The sequence below is a fragment of the Adiantum capillus-veneris genome, chromosome 11, assembly GCF_014529385.1.
Source record: "Adiantum capillus-veneris isolate H3 chromosome 11, ASM1452938v2, whole genome shotgun sequence".
In the NCBI taxonomy this organism is placed as follows: domain Eukaryota; kingdom Viridiplantae; phylum Streptophyta; class Polypodiopsida; order Polypodiales; family Pteridaceae; genus Adiantum; species Adiantum capillus-veneris.
Window position 1 is genome coordinate 97,281,861 of NC_140941.1, and position 17,868 is coordinate 97,299,728.

At 44.3% G+C, this 17,868-nt stretch overlaps 1 protein-coding gene across 1 annotated transcript in view; it reads right to left on the bottom strand.

Moving 5' to 3' along the window:
- LOC147447701 (alpha,alpha-trehalose-phosphate synthase [UDP-forming] 1-like) overlaps positions 1-17,344 on the bottom strand; it is a 97,947-nt gene extending 80,603 nt beyond the window's left edge. Inside the window, exons 1-3 of the mRNA XM_086523421.1 lie at positions 16,261-17,344; positions 15,142-15,239; positions 14,627-15,015 (exon numbers count right to left, since the gene is read on the bottom strand). Coding sequence (XP_086379547.1) covers positions 14,627-15,015; positions 15,142-15,239; positions 16,261-16,918 — 1,145 coding nt within the window. The 5' untranslated portion in view covers positions 16,919-17,344. The remainder of the gene's footprint in view (positions 1-14,626; positions 15,016-15,141; positions 15,240-16,260) is intronic.
- Positions 17,345-17,868: the final 524 nt, after the last annotated feature.

Genomic DNA, 17,868 nt, shown 5'->3' on the forward strand with positions numbered 1-17,868 from the left:
AGCAATGTAGCAAACTGAAGTACTCCACTAATGTAGGCTGAAGATGCTACGTGAAGGTCATGAACTAAGTGTGAAAACAACTCCTTGTCGTGAAAGAAGTGTCGATAAACCTACAAGTGTCCTGCCCAATAGGATTTGTGGTGTCTTTAGTCAAACCGTCTGGAGAAAATGGGGAAGCTCAAGAACCGTCATGAGAATGACCAAAAACCTATCAATGCATGAACCTGCAACCCAGTGTGGCCAAGTGGCTAAGCTCTGAAAAACTCTAGGAAGGCCAAATGTAGCAATTTGTGTCGTAAACGTCCTCCGAATCAAGGAAAGCCAGACTAAACAGTCTGCACAATAGACGCTACCGTAAGCTGCAGCAGTCACTGGGAGACCGCACGGACGGATGGTGTCCTGTCAGTAGGTAGGGTAATCCAAGATGAGAGGAAAGCCAGACTCAACAGTCTACGCTGTGAAGGGCCTCTGCGAAGAATTGTGGTCAGACCAAGCTATTTGCATCATGATCATCCTGTATGAGTAGGGAAGCCAAACTGAGCAATCTGCGCTGTGAATAATCTATGAGAAGAGAAGTGGCTAGACCAAGATGTCTGCGCCGTCTTGCCCATATCTCTTGCTTCCAATCCTTCGGGGTCAACCAAAACAGAATCTGCGCCAAGAACGCAACCAAACCGCATCTCGGTGTGGCTCTCAATGTGAATGAGTTAGGAGTGGCCTACTGCCCAGATCGGGGGATAAGTCTATTGTAAGGTTACCGAGGGTGAGTGTAAGCAACTCTGACGGTAGCAATCCAAATGATCAGGAGTGTAGAAGAGCAACTGCAACACCATCCAAGCCAAGCTCCGGGTGACTCCGGATGTAGTCGCGAAATGCCTCATCTCCCGCATCTCGCGGGTAAACTCTTCAAGAGAGTCCAAAGCAATGAAGTCCCACTCCAGTCTGTAGATCCAAGCAATGAACCTGTCCAAGAAGAGATCCAAGATCCTCTCCCTAAGTCCATGTAGATGCTCCTGTGTAAGCAAGTGATCTGACATGACGAGGTCAAGTGGTAAGTGTCTGTCCACCCAAGATGGTGGTGTCTTCTCTGGGAATGTCGTGATCCCATATGCCATGAGCATGGCCATATCTCGTGTGAACTCCTCTGATGAGTGCATAGGTGTGTCCATAGCAAACCACAAGTCATCACCCCCTCTCGAGTGCGCAACCACCAAATAAAGGAATGGATCTCCCAAGGATAAATGGATAGGATCTCACGTCGCCGTAGAAGGTACCGTCTTTAAAGTTGTAACAATCCACAATAACCGCTTAAACAACCATCGGATGGTGTCCTGACGAGCAATGGAGTGATCGACCACACAGTAGGGAAAAATTCAGCCTGCTGTGCGCCCAAAAAACACTGCAAAGGGTACTGAAAACGCTGTTGTAATAGAGATTTCAGCGTGCCTGTACGCCACCGGTCGGTGCAGGAGCGTCGCAGAGTGTCAGAGGCGAGAGTTCTCGCACTTCTCAGCCCTCGAGGGGCTGAAAACAGAAAAAACAGCAAGTAATCAATGCCAAAATGGTGCCGATTTCATTTAGATACCTGACCAAGGTGTAGATCTACAGATGTCAGGCGGTGTAGGAGACTCCCGTGAGTGCCTTGGTTGCTCCCGTGTATGCAAGAGGCTTAGCATTTGCGGAAAACGCAGCAACCTCAAAAAAACACAGCGAGGTCTAAAAAAGCAAGCTGTCCCAAAAAACGCAGGTTTTGCCTTGAAAAACGCAGGGCTGATCTGGTCCTTGTTGGGTGCGTTTCTCTACAAGGAGGGGGCACCAAGAGAGAAAAAGGAGATCGATGCCTTCAGATGCAAAAACGCAAGGTTGGTTTGCGGAAAACGCTGAAGGGCTCAAAAACCGCAAGGCTGTTGCAAAAACGCTAGGGTGTTTTGCACTTTTCCCGCAACGAAATTGTACAGAATTGATAGCGCTAGGCCTCCACAGTGAAATCGATGATGATTCTCCAAAAACATTGGCTGTTGTGATCCCTTGGGATGAGTACCTCATGCGGATGAAGCGCCTTGGACTCAACGTTGGCGATTGATACCATGTGTTGCCTGAGCTCTGATACCATGTGAGAGCTCTGATACCATGTGAGTGCGCATGCGCGGAAGTGTGTGTGTGTGTGTGTGAGAGAGAGAGAGAGAGAGAGAGAGAGAGAGAGAGAGAGAGAGAGAGAGAGAGAAAATGCTAGAGGTAGGGGAAAGGGGGCAATCAACCCCCCACTGACTACCAAAGCAGAAGACCCGTACAATGATCAGATATAATGTGTGGAAGTGGGTGCCCCCGTCGCTCCATAAATAGGTGCCCAAGGGGAGGTAGGGCAATGCCTAGAAAAATCCCCCACAACCCAAGAAGAAAATGATATATGGAAATATATGTGGGCGCCTGGACATAAGGTGGACGGCCGGCCCCAACCTCGGGCGACAGACAAAGGTAAGGCAGGCGTGGGCGGCCGGACAACGCAGTCTATATGCATATGCCAGCCCGGTGGCACACTAGCCGTACATGCATGCCCTAGACCTATGAAGCAACAGAGTGGTGTAAGTCTAACAATGTGCTCATTGATCGCGTGGGAGAAACCAACACCACAAAGAAGAGGAAGTTTGGTGGCGTTTTGATATGCTGCCGCAATTTGCATTTTGAAAAGCTAGCGTTTTTTTGAAAGCCGATGGTGCCATTCGCCCCTTTGTTAGCCTATCGCCCTCTCGATTCGAAACGCTTCAAAGAAAAGCTCCCAAAGTGGGGCCCACTTTTCTATGCCGTCTGAAATGCATCAGAAAAGGAGCGTTTTAAAAAGTCTACACATGGCAAGCGTTTTGAAGGCTTCGACAAAGGTAGTCTCAAGATTAATGCCTTTTCGGTGCATTTTGAGATGCTGCAGAGATTGAAGACAATTTTCGAGATTCCTACAACAAGCGCCCTAAATTTTGGCCTATTTTGGGTGCTATTTTTTGCAAGCATCTTGAGATGCTACAAGAATTGGAGAGCATTTTGGGACACAAGTTTCTGAGCGTTTTAAAATGCTTGTAGAGAGGGGAGGTCTTGCTTGATGAAATGTTACCTCCATTGGCAAAGGCAAGCTTTACGAACCAATACCAACACCAACCATTGGCTATGGAAAGTGGATCGACCAGTTCCCAGTTAGCAGCCTATGCTCAACATCAGTTCTCAAGGAAACCGACAAATTGTTTGGCTCAAGACTGTGAAGTCAAAATCAAATGCACAAGTTTACTAGAGGACAAAAGCAAAGGCAAGCTTGACTAGGACGGCAATACAAGTACTCGGTTAGCTTCCTACCCACGAGGTCCAAAAATCAATGTTATACATGTGACACGACGCTTTGTTTGGCCCGAGAGTTTGAAGCCAAAGACAAAAGCAAAAACTCAAAAAGGAGACAAAGGCACAGGCAAGCTGGACAGGGACAACGGTGATAAAGATTTGACAGAGGAGATCGGCATGGCACATGTGGTGGTGACCACAGTGGCCATGACACCAAATTTCTAGTTAGAGAGACAAGTGCCACCACCAGCTTCAGCCATAGAGAGGCTTGTGAGTGGCAGAGAGGGGCAAGCAGTGCTCCCTATAATTAATTTGGACCCTTGTATTGGAGTTCAAGTTATCGGTGTTTGAACCCATGGGTCGGAGTTCAAGGCACATGCATTTGGCAAGGAACCAATCAGACGTATCTAAAACACTATGGATAAGTGGACCAATTCATTGTTGTTAATCAAATTATGGATTGGATGTGTTCCACAATTGGAAGTATTTTGGACGTGATGTGTTCACAGTTTGCAAATGGGGATTCTTGGATGTAGTGTGGTCTATAGTTCAAATTTTCTAAAAGGCAACCGATGCTCAAGATGGCATTCTTCTCAGGTACAAAGTTGAGGGTAGCAAATCTGAGGTGCGTCCAGTGGAAAGTACCTCTAATGGGTGTCCATGGTAGCTTCGTCATCAACTTGGTCTCACTAGTTATGTCCATTATGAGCTGCATGTAAGGTGCAACGGAAGTGAATGTTAAACTTTGCTCAAGATGAGTGCTCCGAACTGTGCTCAAGGGTTTCTTTTACTTATGGGAGGGAGAGCCTTCCGTCCTTTAGTGAGAGAGTGCAAGTGATCACAAACAAAGTGGATAAACACCGTGAATGAAGGTGTTGGGACTGAGAGATAGAGAGAGAAGAATACGACACCAGCTTGTGCTACTTTGCATTAAGTAATTATTGCGTAATTAGTTTCTCTAATTATTTTACTTATGTGCTCACCATGAATGCTTCACTAATTTATCCACCTTAACCTTTCAGCCACGTCAACACTATATGGCATACCCCCCTGTTGAAGAAGTGTGACGCATTTTAGAGATAGGGTTTCTACGTCGAGGTCATAGACTGTCGCGTGACACATCCAACCCTACGTGCCGTGGACAAGCTACAGCACGACAAGGGTTCCGTCAGTCCAGTCAGTCTAGATTTAGAGGTGATCTGGCACTTTTGTGAGTCTATTCGTAGACCGTGCATGTCCAGACACTTAGTGTAGATGCATATCCTCTGGTTGCACACAGCATGATCATAAGCATTCCCATAAGAATCCTTCAGGGGAATTTTTCAGTGCATTTAACCTATTTCCCTATCTTTGACATTTTTCATTATTATTTTTAAGTGACTTTTGTTGGAAAGTAGGTAGGGCAAATTGAGTAAGTTTGTATATAAGCAAACCTAGACTAGCACTAATTGGCAGAAGAGACAGCAGGAGCCCAAGCTCAACAAGCAACTTCTCAGCAAGAACCCCCTTGGCGATTTTCCCTCCAAGTAGAAGACTCCCCATGCTAGCGTTTTCATCACAAATTGCATCGCCTGAAGACATCAGCAAATAGCGTTTTTCATCAAGCCTCATCGCAAGATCACGCACAACCCTAGCGTTTCCTGAATCCCCAAATCACCATCTTTTGGCATGGCGTTTTTCAGCAGATGAAGACCATCAATTTTTCAGCCCTAAAGACCTGCAGTTTTCAGCCCTCATAGCAGTAAATTTTCAGCGACAAAGATCAACAGATACCAGCGGTTTTCCTAGCGTTTTCAGTCGTAGCAGAATTCAACCTATCAGTGTTTTTGGACAGCAGATAAAGAGTAGTAGATTTCAGCCATAGCGTCGGTCTCGTCATCCCCATCGTTGTCATCGATCTAGCCTAGACTTGCATCAGTCACTACATTCAGTTTGTACCAGTTTGTTCAATCAATAGTAGACCACTCTCGCCGACGAGAGTGGGGCCTTTGGAGGAGGGTTTTACAACGTCTTGGTGTCGTATTCTCTTCTCTCTCTATCTCTCAGTCTCATACACTTTCACGTACAGTGTCCATTCACTTGTTTGTGATCATTGCACTCTCTCATTAAGAATGGAAGGCTTTCCCTTCCATAAGAACAAAAGGAACCCTTGAGCACAGTTCGGAGCACTCATCTTGAGCAAAGTTCAACATTCATTCCGCTGCACCTTACATTGGTATCAGAGCTTTGGCAGTGTTCTATATCACTCAAGGAAAGAACCACAAGAATCGGAAGAATTTTTTTGCTTGTTGCGGTCGCACGTGAACCCAAGTTCGCTTGGGCATGTCGATTCCTAATCGTGTTTTTGAAGAGTGACAGGAATCCCAGGAAAGAAGGGCTTGTCCAGCCTCCTCTTGTACCTCTTTTCACTCATTGAGAGCGGACCGTGCACTTAGCGGCCGGCCAATCGACGTGAGGTGGAAAAAAGCAACCTTGGTGTGAGCGCAAGGCCGCCAAGGGGTGCGCCCGCGGAAAATAGCAGAACTCGGGTGAAGAGAAGATCCTTCTCAAACACAGATTGCAAGCGAAAGAAAACCCTCAAGAACCCAAGAACCTCAAGAACCCAAATTCCTCGAGAACTTAAGAACCAAAGATCGTGGTGCATGGTCCTCACCCGAAGCGGAATGGATACTTCACATACAGGTGATGAGCATGGGAGTGGCGAAGAGAGTTTTCCCCACCAGGAGGCTTTCCCGACCCTCCCCCTTCCCCATCTACGCCACGAGTTGTACCAAATTCTATGGAGGTGATGGTCAAGTTGATGATGGAGATGATGGCACACCTAGAAAGAAAAGCAGAACGACAGGAAGCCGAGGACCGCGAGCACGAAGAAAGAAAAACGAAAGAATTGCTATACAACAAGAAGCGGCTCGCATTGCCTTGGAACGCGAGCACGATGAACGAGAAGAAAGAAAAGCACAAAGATAAGAGGAAGCTGAAGCAAGAAGAGCGGCCTTGGAGGCCGATTGGGAGGCTCAAAGAGCGGCCTTGGAGGCCGAGAGACTCAAAGAGAACTCCGCACTCAAGAACTGGTTCAAGTACTTGCCTCGAAGTCCGAACCAACCAAAGATCGTGGGAGTTCCTCAAGTGGTGCAAGTCACGATGCGGATCCCAGTCACAAAAAAGTTGACTTTCAGTAAGTATGATGGTAAGATGGATGCTACGGTTATTCATTCTTGGTTGCATCAATTTAATGCTTATTTTGCGACAACTAAGAAGAAAGGGAATAGCAAGGTTTTGACGGCAGCTATGTACCTTGCCGGTGATGCCATCAATTGGTACCACGCATGGCAAGAGGCACAATTAGCCGCGCACCTAGAGGAAGCTAACGAATTCACACCCCTTTCCTTCAATTGGGCTGATTTCCAAGGCAAGCTCAAGGCGCAATTTATGCCACCTCAGTACCTCACACGATTGAAGGACAATTGGCGCGCTCTCAAGCAAAATAGTATGCCGGTTATGTCTTTTTCTAATCGTGTTTTGCAGCTAGGTACCCAATTACGCAAGTCGGAGATGTACGCAAAGAGGCATTCCTTTATGGATTGGATGAGTATATCAAGTACGATGTCGAGGTGCTCGATCCAATCGATCTCAACAAAGCGGTAGCGATTGCTCTCGCACAGGAGATGAAGCACAAGAAGGGAAAGCCTAAGGAGAACAAGACTTCCACAAGTACCTCTCAGACTTCTCAAAACCCTCAGAACCCTCAGAACGGTAAGAACGGTAAGACTGGTAAGAACGGTAACTCTTCTAACCAATCTTCCAACAGTCTCTCAGAAAAGAATTCTTCCAATGAACCTAAGGGTAAGGCTAACACAATTGCTAAACCTAAGCTCACTCCATATGAAAAGGTAGCACAAGGAATTTTAGGAGGATACATCGCGTCGGAAGAGCAAAGCACTTATTCTAAGGAAGGTCGTTATTTTCATTGTCACATTAAGGGTCACATAAAAAGAACACGTCCTAAGCTCGAATCGAATGAATCTAAAGAATCCACAGAACCCACTCCCTCTGTCAATGCAATTAATGACAACACGAGTGTGCCCCAAGTTTCTCCTAACCCTCCCATTGATGAGTCTCTCATTAAATGTTATGGTCATACGACGGAGCAGCGTTTTGTCATATTGTTTGACCCAGGCAGTATGCATGATGTGATCAGTCCCCCTCTTGTTGAGAGAGCCCGCCTAGAGGTTAGTCAGAAATCTCCTCTTGAGGTCTCTGGCTTCGCTCCCGGTATGGACTCTTTCATCACGAAGAGTGTCTTGGTGTGTTGTTTACAATTCAACAAGCTGCTTTCCGTAGGAAATTTTTTGTCTCTCCTCTCTCAGGATGTGATATGATTTTGGGCATTCGATGGTTTCGTGAGTGTAACCCTCTCATTGATTGATTGAAAATACGTTCACTTTGAATGCCAAAAGTGACTCTCCCATTGTCATTCGTGGAGAGGAAGTTGTTCATTCTCCCTCTCTCATTGCAAATGTGCAGGCGAAGATTGAACAGTTTCAGGAGAAGGAGACTCTCTCAGTCTTTTCTTCTTCAAACCATGACACATGATTTGCATGATGATGATTTGAATGACAATGATAAGCATGATGATTTGGAGGTTAATGATGAGCATAATGATTTGCATGATCAAGATGTGATTTCTCACAAGCATGATGAGTTGCATGAAGAAGATGTGATTGTTCACAAGAGGATGATGTGTTAGTTGATACTTTCTCTAGTGAAGCTAACCTCATTGCAGAGACGATCAATCACGAAGACCCGATCTTGGCTCTCGAGCCTATGTCCAAAGAACCCCCTCAGGAAGGATCGATCTTGGCTCTCGAGCCTAGGTCCAAAGAACCCTCACAGGAAGTATTATGTGTTCGCATGATTAGTACGCACGCATTGTTCGAGTGTTTCATTCGTGATCGTTTCCTGTATTTTAGTCAGCGTCTTTATGTGATCCCTTTTACTAGGCATGACATATTGTACGTTGAGCACGTTTCGCTCATGAATGAGCATGAATGTATGCGGATTTTTCATGAAAATCTGAAAGTATGCATTCAAGGAAGTCACATTCCATGTATCTTCCTTGGCAAGCCACAGTCGTAGAAAGAGCACATGAAAGTATGAGCACCAAGCATGGGCATTTCAATTTTCCGTTGTGAATTGCCACAGTTGATTGCTTTATATCAAAAGAGAAAGATTCGATCTCATTGTTTGCGTGTGTGTGGTGAACGGTTTGGCGCTCCGTCTCTTTATTCATCTACATTGCATGCACAGTCTTTGAGGAAGACAAGAGTTTTTCCACTCACTTTACATGAAATAGGTATGTTCATGGTTTTGTGTTGGAAATGGTTTCAGGAATTTTCAGCCATGGAGATTCTTGAAGAAGAAAGAAGCATGAATCTAGACGAAGTTGAAGCATCGAAGGAGCTACAGAAGACTTTGTGTCGCTTTCAGCGCGGCCCAAAGAAGCAAGCGTTGCAGACCTTTATGAAGTTCAAGTACCGCACGACCCACACATCAGAGTGAGCCGGCGAAGAGTTCCTTCCAGGATTCCGGATGCTATTGGCGATCTCGCTCGACGCCATATAGTTCAATACTAGTACCTCACTTTGAAAAGGAGGGGATGTCACATGACACATCCAACCCTATGTGTTCGTGGACAAGCTACAGCACGACAAGGGTTCCGTCAGTCCAATCAGTCTAGATTTAGAGGTGATCTGGCACTTTTGTGAGTCTATTTGTAGACCGTGCAAGTCCAGACACTTAGTGTAGATGCATATCCTCTGGTTGCACACAGCATGATCATAAGCATTCCCATCAAAATCCTTTAGGGGAATTTTCCAGTGCATTTAGCCTATTTTCCCTATTTTTTGACATTTTTCACTTATTATTTTTAAGTGACTTTTGTTGGAAAGTAGGTAGGGAAAATTGAGTAAGTTTGTATATAAGCAAACCTAGACTAGCACTAATTGGCAGAAGAGGCAGCAGGAGCCCAGGCTTGACAGGTAACTTCTCAGAAAGAACCCCCTTGGCGATTTTCCCTCCAAGCAGAAGACTCCCCATGCTAGCGTTTTTCATCCCATCAACCTAGCATTTTCATCACAGATTGCATCGCCTGAAGACATCAGCAAATAGCGTTTTTCATCAAGCCTCATCGCAAGATCACCCACAGCCCTAGCGTTTCCTGAATCCCCAAATCGCCATCTATTGGCATGGAGTTTTTTAGCAAATGAAGACCATCAGTTTTTCAGCCCTAAAGACCATCAGTTTTCAGCCCTAAAGACCTGCAGTTTTCAGCCCTCATAGCAGCAGATTTTCAGCGACAAAGATCAACAGATACCAGCGGTTTTCCTAGCGTTTTCAGCCGCAGCAGAATTCAGCCTATCAGCATTTTTGGACAGCAGATAAAGAGTAGCAGATTTCAGCCATAGCGTCGGTCTCGTCATCCCCGTCGTCGTCGTCGATCTAGCCTAGACTTGCATCAATCACATGCATTCAGTTTGTACCAGTTTGTGCAATCAATAGTAGACCACTCTCGCCGACGAGAGTGGGGCCTTCGGAGGAGGTTTTTACGTCTTGGTGTCGTATTCTCTTCTCTCTCTACCTCTCAGTCTCATACACTTTCACGCACAGTGTCCATTCACTTGTTTGTGATCATTGCACTCTCATTAAGAACGGAAGGCTCTCCCTTCCATAAGAACAAAAGGAACCCTTGAGCACAGTTCGGAGCACTCATCTTGAGCAAAGTTCAACATTCATTCCGTTGCACCTTACATAGACGCATTTGATTCATGCGTTCATATAGCCAGTCTCACAGACTCACTCCCCCTAGAAAGGTGGTCCATGCCAATCTCTTGGTCAAAGCGAGAATTCTTTGCGCCATGAACAATTCTCTCTATGTGATATTCGCGAATCGCATTCGTGATCATCTGCGTGACACTAGGGCATCTGTGTGACCTTCAGGTCTTGGGCTAACTTGACTATGTTTTGCAAATCTTGTCGAGGGGCCTAAAACCTAGAAGAAGAAGAAGCCACAGAAAAATACCAACTTATAAAGTCTTGTCAAAGGGGCATAAATAATTCAAGGGACATACACAAAAGCCTTGCATAAAAAGTGACGACATAGCAACTATACGAAACTTCTGCAATATGCATTGACTTGACACATGGCACTATTGTACGGATTTTCACAAATTGTGCTGGCTGTTTTGGGCAGATTTTAGCACTAGCTTTTTGAAGCAGTTGCTTTTCAGTTTAAATGTTTTTAGAACAATAGCTTTTGGGGGCTCTGTTTTTAGCATCCCATGTACTCTTTATAAGTGCCCACAGGCCACTCTTCTAAGGGATAGATGCAGAGTCTCGTAGAGAGTCGGACACTTGGGAGTTGTACCTTGTCAAATCAATAATAAAGAAATACCGAAAGGGGCGCCAGTCTTTGGGGCCAATACGTCTTGGCTTGAAACTCCGCCGCGCCATGTCGGAGGATCAATACAGAGTTGGGCAGATTTTAGCACTAGCTTTTTGAAGCAGTTGCTTTTCAGTTTAAATGTTTTTAGAACAATAGCTTTTGGGGGCTCTGTTTTTAGCATCGCATGTACTCTTTATAAGTTGCCACAGGCCACTCTTCTAAGGGATGGATGCAGAGTCTCGTAGAGAGTCGGACACTTGGGAGTTGTACCTTGTCGAATCAATAATAAAGAAATATCGAAAGGGGCGCCAGTCTTCGGGGCCAATACGTCTTGGCTTGAAACTCCGCCGCGCCGTGTCGGAGGATCAATACAGAGTACCCAGTAGCCAATACCCAACAGCACCTTAGCGCGTTTCCATCACCAACACGTCCATCATCATCAGCATTTTCAGTCCATAGCATCAGCGTTTGAGAGAGAGAGAGAGAGAGAGAGAGAGAGAGAGAGAGACCGCATGTCGGGTCCCAACCACCCTCAAGGGCCCACTTGCTCTGTTGCTAGAGCAAGTACTTGCTTTAGATTACTTGCACAATGTTGATACAATGGTTGAATGCTGATGTTGAATACTTCATGTTGATACTTCATGCAAAAATGCTAGGTTGGATCTAGTATTGACTCTTAAGGATTTGCAAAACGCTAGTGCTAATGTGATGTGATCTCTCTCTCTCTCTCTCTCTCTCTCTCTCTCTCTCTCTCTCTCTCTCTCATTGTGTCGAGTTCTCTCATTTAAAGTGAAGTAACCTTGTGTTTTTGCTAAGTACTAGATCTGAATTAAAATCCATAAACCCTTCCATTGCACATGACAAAATCTCATCCGCATCTAAGCTCTTGATATTCTAGTATAGCAATATTAGCCATCACATTCAAATCTCACCGATCTCTAGAAGATATCTTGATACACTAAGATCGCAATCTCATCCAATTTGGAACTATTGATACACAAAAATGCTTTACAAATGACACAAAATTCACATATGCAAACACATAACATTAAGACATCCAAATACAACCAAACGCTCCCCAAACCGAAGCCTGCGCCATTTAGAAGGCTTCCTATACAACCAAACGCTCCCTAGACCGTAGTCTGTGTCGTTCAGAGGTTTCCATTTATAACTAAATGCTCCCCAGACCGCAGCGTGTGTCGTTTAGAGGTCCCAAGTACAAGTAGAAATCTGCGTCTTCCAGAGGTTATCAAACAACACTGAAACCAGCTTTGAAACTAGAATCAAACAAATTCCATTGCCACAAGTTCAAAACAGATTTAATCTATTCCAAGCAATTTTCAAACAATGTTCCAAAAAGTATCTAAATACAAAGCAAAACAAAAATCATTCGGAATTGGCTATCGAACTCAAAGAACGACTATCTTGCCATCTTCATTCAAAGTAATGGTTTTGTTGCAGATCAGAATAGTAGCATCTTTTGTCGTGCCAAGCCATACCCAAAAAGAGCATCGCAATGCCCTAACTTCATGATGTGAAAATCTGCCTTGCCGTGGTACCGTTGAATGGTGACAGGAAGGGCTCCAATACGTGGGACAACTATGCTGGTATCTCCTATAGCTAGCTTGGCCTCAATGCCTTCAACAAACTAGTCGTACTCTAAGTCTATCTGCTTGAAGAACTCTACACTTTTCAATGGTCCTAGATCGAAGACGATAAGAGCTTTGTGGCCACCAATCTTTCCATAGGATCTACATAATTCCTTGGAAGCATCGGGTACAGAAATTGCATAAATATCTGAACAAGTCCCACTAAGGTTCTAGCTTTCTTGGCGGGAGGTTGCTCTAGAGGTTTGTCACCTTTGTGGGGACAAACATAGGAAGTGTGCCCCGTTAGGAAGCACTCAAAGCACCTGCCTTCTTGTTTAAGAGTATCTCGTTGGCGCGTAGTTAAGTGAGGTCGTGTAAGTTAAGTCGAAGTGTCGCGAGAATCTAGTTGGCCAAACCAAAGGTAGCAAAAGCATGCCGTAGACTATCCAAAGTGTGTGTGTCATAGCGTGCAAAGAGAAAAGTGTCATCTGCATACTCCTGATCCAACAAGTCTAACGAGTCATCCAGAGGCATAGTAAGACCTCGCAATTGTGGTGTCCTACAAAGCAAGAAAAGTGACATGGCCTCAGCAAAAATAGAAAGAAGTAAGCTACCAAACTGAACAAGACATCTACATAGTAGTACATACATAGATCTATCTATCATTATCTATTCTCTCTCCGGATAGATTAACGTATTTCCTTTGCGAGATCTATGTCTCCAAAAAAAACTCTATTGATTTTGAGAAAAGAACCATCAGTAACACAAACATTCGTTCAATAACGCAAGGTTAAAAATAAAGATTGTGTTGTGTTGTGTGATTGCTTGATTCTGTTGTGAACTCTCAATTCTGCTACATCTGACACCAAACTATACTCGAGCGTTGTGAGCTACCTAGGTCTTTGTGGAAAGAGGTAGTTGTCATAATTGCTCACATCCTTGACCAATCTCCATCGACTTCCCTTCCTCCACAAAATCCATTTGAGGCCTATTTTGGTAGCAAGCATGAGGTCTCCCATTTTCGGACAATGGGAGTGATGCCTTATGTCTTATGTTCCAAAGAAGCGCAGGGGGAGTTTGGTTCCAAGTCCCGCAAGCTAATCTTTGTCAACTACAAATCTCTTTACAACCGTCTCCTTCTCTATGACTGAGCAGAAGGGGACTAGACCGAGGGGTGATGTCATCTGGGATGAGCATGTTCCTTCAAAGGGGGCTTCACCTCCTAGGTCCTCACTCTTATCCCCTTAACTCGATGATCTTAATGATGAGTCCTCCCATCTAGATGAGGTGTTGTACACCTCTCATCAGAACCTCCAAGAACAGCCTCTCAGAGCTCTCTAGCATAGGAGCACTGCCTAGAACTGTTCTCCATCGTCATTCATACCCCCACTTAGTTTGGGTTTGTTCCATTGTCTTTTGGGGCTCTCAAGGGATATTCTTCTCATTTTGTACCTGTCAGCACACCATCGATGCTTAATTGGTGTACTTTTGTTAATACTACTCCTGTTATGTATAATTACATTAGAAAATTTTCAGAAAAATGCTTTTATTTTTCATTTCTGCATCAGCCTGTTACTTAACTCTTGCCATCCCAATCCCATTCCATGTTACTAGCATGTATATTTATGTGTGTACAATACATGCATATATATTATGTAATACATATACATATTTATCAATTATTACATACTTATATTACGTTTATAATATCAACAGACATAAATATACAGCATATATGAACATCAATAAAGTATTTCAAGAAACTACCTCATGAGATCATGATTATCAGAAAGGTTGCCAAAACTTGAATATGAATGGCCATTAATCACAAAAACCTCGATAAAATAAAACACCAAAGCTTAGCACGTTGACTAGTGCATTAGCGGTTCTAGTGAACAGAGTAGTCAACACAAGTAAGCCGTTTTTTAAAGAAAACAAGACGCTCTTGCATTAATTATCATCAAAGGTCAGACAAATGTAAGCATTGGCCTTTCCAGAGAGCGCCACCAATTTATACACAAGCAAAAGGACAACAACTCCCTTAAATAAACCGTAAGGTATCTACCTGCTAAACTCAAAGTCCATAAAGAACGTTTAGATGGGTGATTTGAACCAGCCATAAAGTGAGTTCTCGTGCACTATCCTAAAATAAAAAACAAATTCCACGAAAAAGACAATGTTTAATAAGGAGAAAGCATAAGAGTGGGAAGCTCCGGAGTCCGGACTGTTGTGTGAAAATGGGACAGCAATAGTCAAAGAACAGAAAGATACTTACCCAATCAAGTCTGCACAAAGCACCGCTTTCAAAAGCTCTGAGCGTGATGGCAGCATTCGGTATATCTCAGAAGAAGGAAATGGTGTGTGAAGAAACCAACCCACTTTCATGTTGATGTCGTAGTCTTTTAAACATTTCGGTAGAAACATGAGGTGATAATCATGGCACCATATCACGTCGCCTTCCTTATATATAGACTGTACAACGTCAGCAAACTTGCTGTTAGCCCTTTTGTAAGCCTCAAATTGATCTTCCAAGCTCCGAGTAGCTGAAAGCCTATCCTCTTGTGGCAGCCCAAGGTAGTGAAAGAGTGGCCATAACACATTGTTGCAATACCCGTTATAATATTGGTGCACAGTTTCTTCATCCAAAAAGACTGGGACACACCGCTGTGAGTCTCCAAAACAATAAGCATTAGAAGCTAATCTGGTATAGCTAAGCAAACAATATGAAAAAGTATTTAGCCAGTTACAAACACTAAACACTTTGATGATCACAGGTTTCAGCAGATTAACCTTTTCTTCAAGTGCATTCTTCAATGCGACTTGGCCCACTTCATCTGCAACATTGACACCCGCCCAACCAATCCATCGTGTCTCAAACTGCCTCACTCCTACAACCATATATACAACTTGAGGAGACAGACTTCCTCTATTTAAAATGTCAACCTTTACAAAGAAAGCATCCACAGCAGTTTTGTGAGTGGACGATAGGGAAAACAAATACATTTTACCAGTCCTTTCACTTTACAAACCACCTCATATCACTTTCACCAAGCATCACAGCTGACCAGTCACTCCCTCCATCTGTCCTTAGGTTGAAAGCTAAGTATTTAATATTGGCTTTAGCCAATGATACAATACTCCGGATAAAAATTGCTTCTCCTATTTGCAAATAGAGAATAGAGGAGACAAGATGTTCACTGGTGGCAACGTCAATCACGTTTAGAAAAAACCCAAACTCGATTGCACCAGAGAACAGCCTTTCACAAAACCAAGCACACATTTCACAAATAACGGAGAAAAAACCTTTGCGATTGCCCACCTACATGGAAAAAGGCACTATCCCCTGTACATTAAGACTACCCTCACCAGATTCTTTAGCCAAAAACATGAGCATACCCTCCAGGCTCCAATACAGACAAGGTGCCCTCTTCTCTTGCCTACCCCAGACAAATTCTTGCACTTAATCAAGGAGGGTGCAACTGGAAGTAGCTTCACCCAGTAGTATCCAAAATGAAGAAACTTTTCTGCTGATCCTCCAAAAATCAGTCAATGATAAAGACGGCAAGTATACTCCCTTACCAACCGTTCATTTTGTAATGTGAAAACACTCTGTTCATCACATGCCGTGAGTGCAGAGGGAGGATATACCTTTGGATATTAATAAAATGCGTGTTCAACTCCCCAATAATCTGCTTCAATACCACTTTTATTACCAAATGGATTGCAGCCTAGTGCTTGCACTAAAGCAAAATACTGCTTTAGAATAAAAATGCACTATCCGCTTTAACAAAATAAATGACAATTGGCTTCAAGATCGATGCATATTGAAGTTTTCTAGAGACAATTCAAACCAAAAAGGCTTCACATAGAATATAATATTGACAATCTTTCACATGTGCAGCATCTCACCTAGAAGAGCACTGACAAGGCCACCTGCACTCAACTCCAGCGACCACGTATCTCCAATTCGTGTCGCTGATACAGGCAACCTATTGGCCACAACAAGCAATCGTTGTCGACTGTTTGAAGCCATGTGCCTACCATCGTCCAGTGCCTCCGACAGCAAGTTTGCGGCACCATCGTTGCTAGTAATAATGGTGTCCCTGCCGAGCCACCCATCTCCTCTTTCCCATAGACCATTGGCCTTTGACTCACTGTCTGAGGGCTTGTCATGTTGTTGAAGAGAGTTTCGGGACCGACTGAGCTGTCGTTGTTGCAATAAGCGGTCTACACGGGATGCAGGGACTTTAGTAGAATACCTGCCATGCTTAGATGAGAGACAATGTTCAGAGTCTTCATCTGAGAGGGGCTCGAGATGGGCAGACGAAAGGGGTGCACGTATTGCGTTGCTGTTGCTACTGTTGTTGTTGTTGGTAGTGGTGGTGGCGGTGGTGGTGGTGGTGTTGTTGCTGCTGCTGCTACTGGTGTTCCTACTAGTATTATCGGGCTCTCCAGGATTCGATAAGGAAAAATGACGTAGTAGATGATTTGAGCTTGTGCTGTTGTCCTCTTCTTCCCCACATCCTTTACTCTGGTCCAGGTCTCTGCTTGCCTGGCGGTAAGGCATATGCCTGCTGCTGCAGTTAATATGCTCGCACTCTTAGAGAGTTTTGTATGGACGAGTGTGAGTAGACTCCCTCCCTCTCAACGCCTCATGTGTATTTTGGACGTGGGCGTCTCTCTCTCTTCCTTGCTTTTTGAATTCAAGCGCCCCCGTAAAAGGCACGCACCAAAGCAAAAGCCATGGCAAGCGCAGAGAAGTTGTGGGCAGTTAAGTTGGACGGACACGCGTGTGTGGGTCTGCTTGTGTGTGCGCGCGCGCGAGCTACGAGCTGAAAAAGCAACTACAAGTATATGGAGGGGAATGGGCGATCTTCTGCAAGTTGCTTTTGCAGAAGGAAAAATTCAGCTCCCTCCCCCTCCGCATAGAAGAAAAGAGCTGCAGTGGCGCGTGAGGCAAGAAGAGGACGGATGCTTTTCAGGACGACAGTAGGTCCACTACTCCATTAGGCTTCCTTGCCATAAAGCTAGGCTCTAATATGCACACACACAAATCTAACTTTCTTTGTCATAAAGCCAGCTCTAACGATGCCTTCTTTCTTTTTTGGATGACATATTGCTTTCTTATCTGTGCTTATTGTGAAAGATGACACTTTAGAGCTCAAGTTCCAAACATCAGTAGCACCAATCATGCAACGGTAGTGGCTCCCGAATCGTGCAACGACAAGTATATTGGAATCTTAGCTCCATGGTAAAAGTGTCAATATGAGTGCACATATGTCCCAGTTCTATTGCCTCATTGTCTCAAGGAATGCTCATTAAAAAACAATAGATAAACTGGTGCAAAATTATGATTCTAAATTATAGGTCACCCACTTCATAGTTATACAATTACTCAACAGGTGTGCCATATTCATGTTTTATCGATACCTTAACAATTAGACGAACCTCGGTAACTTCTTGGATATCATCACACATTCTTTGTGCAGACCACCCTCTCCGTAAACCACACAATGA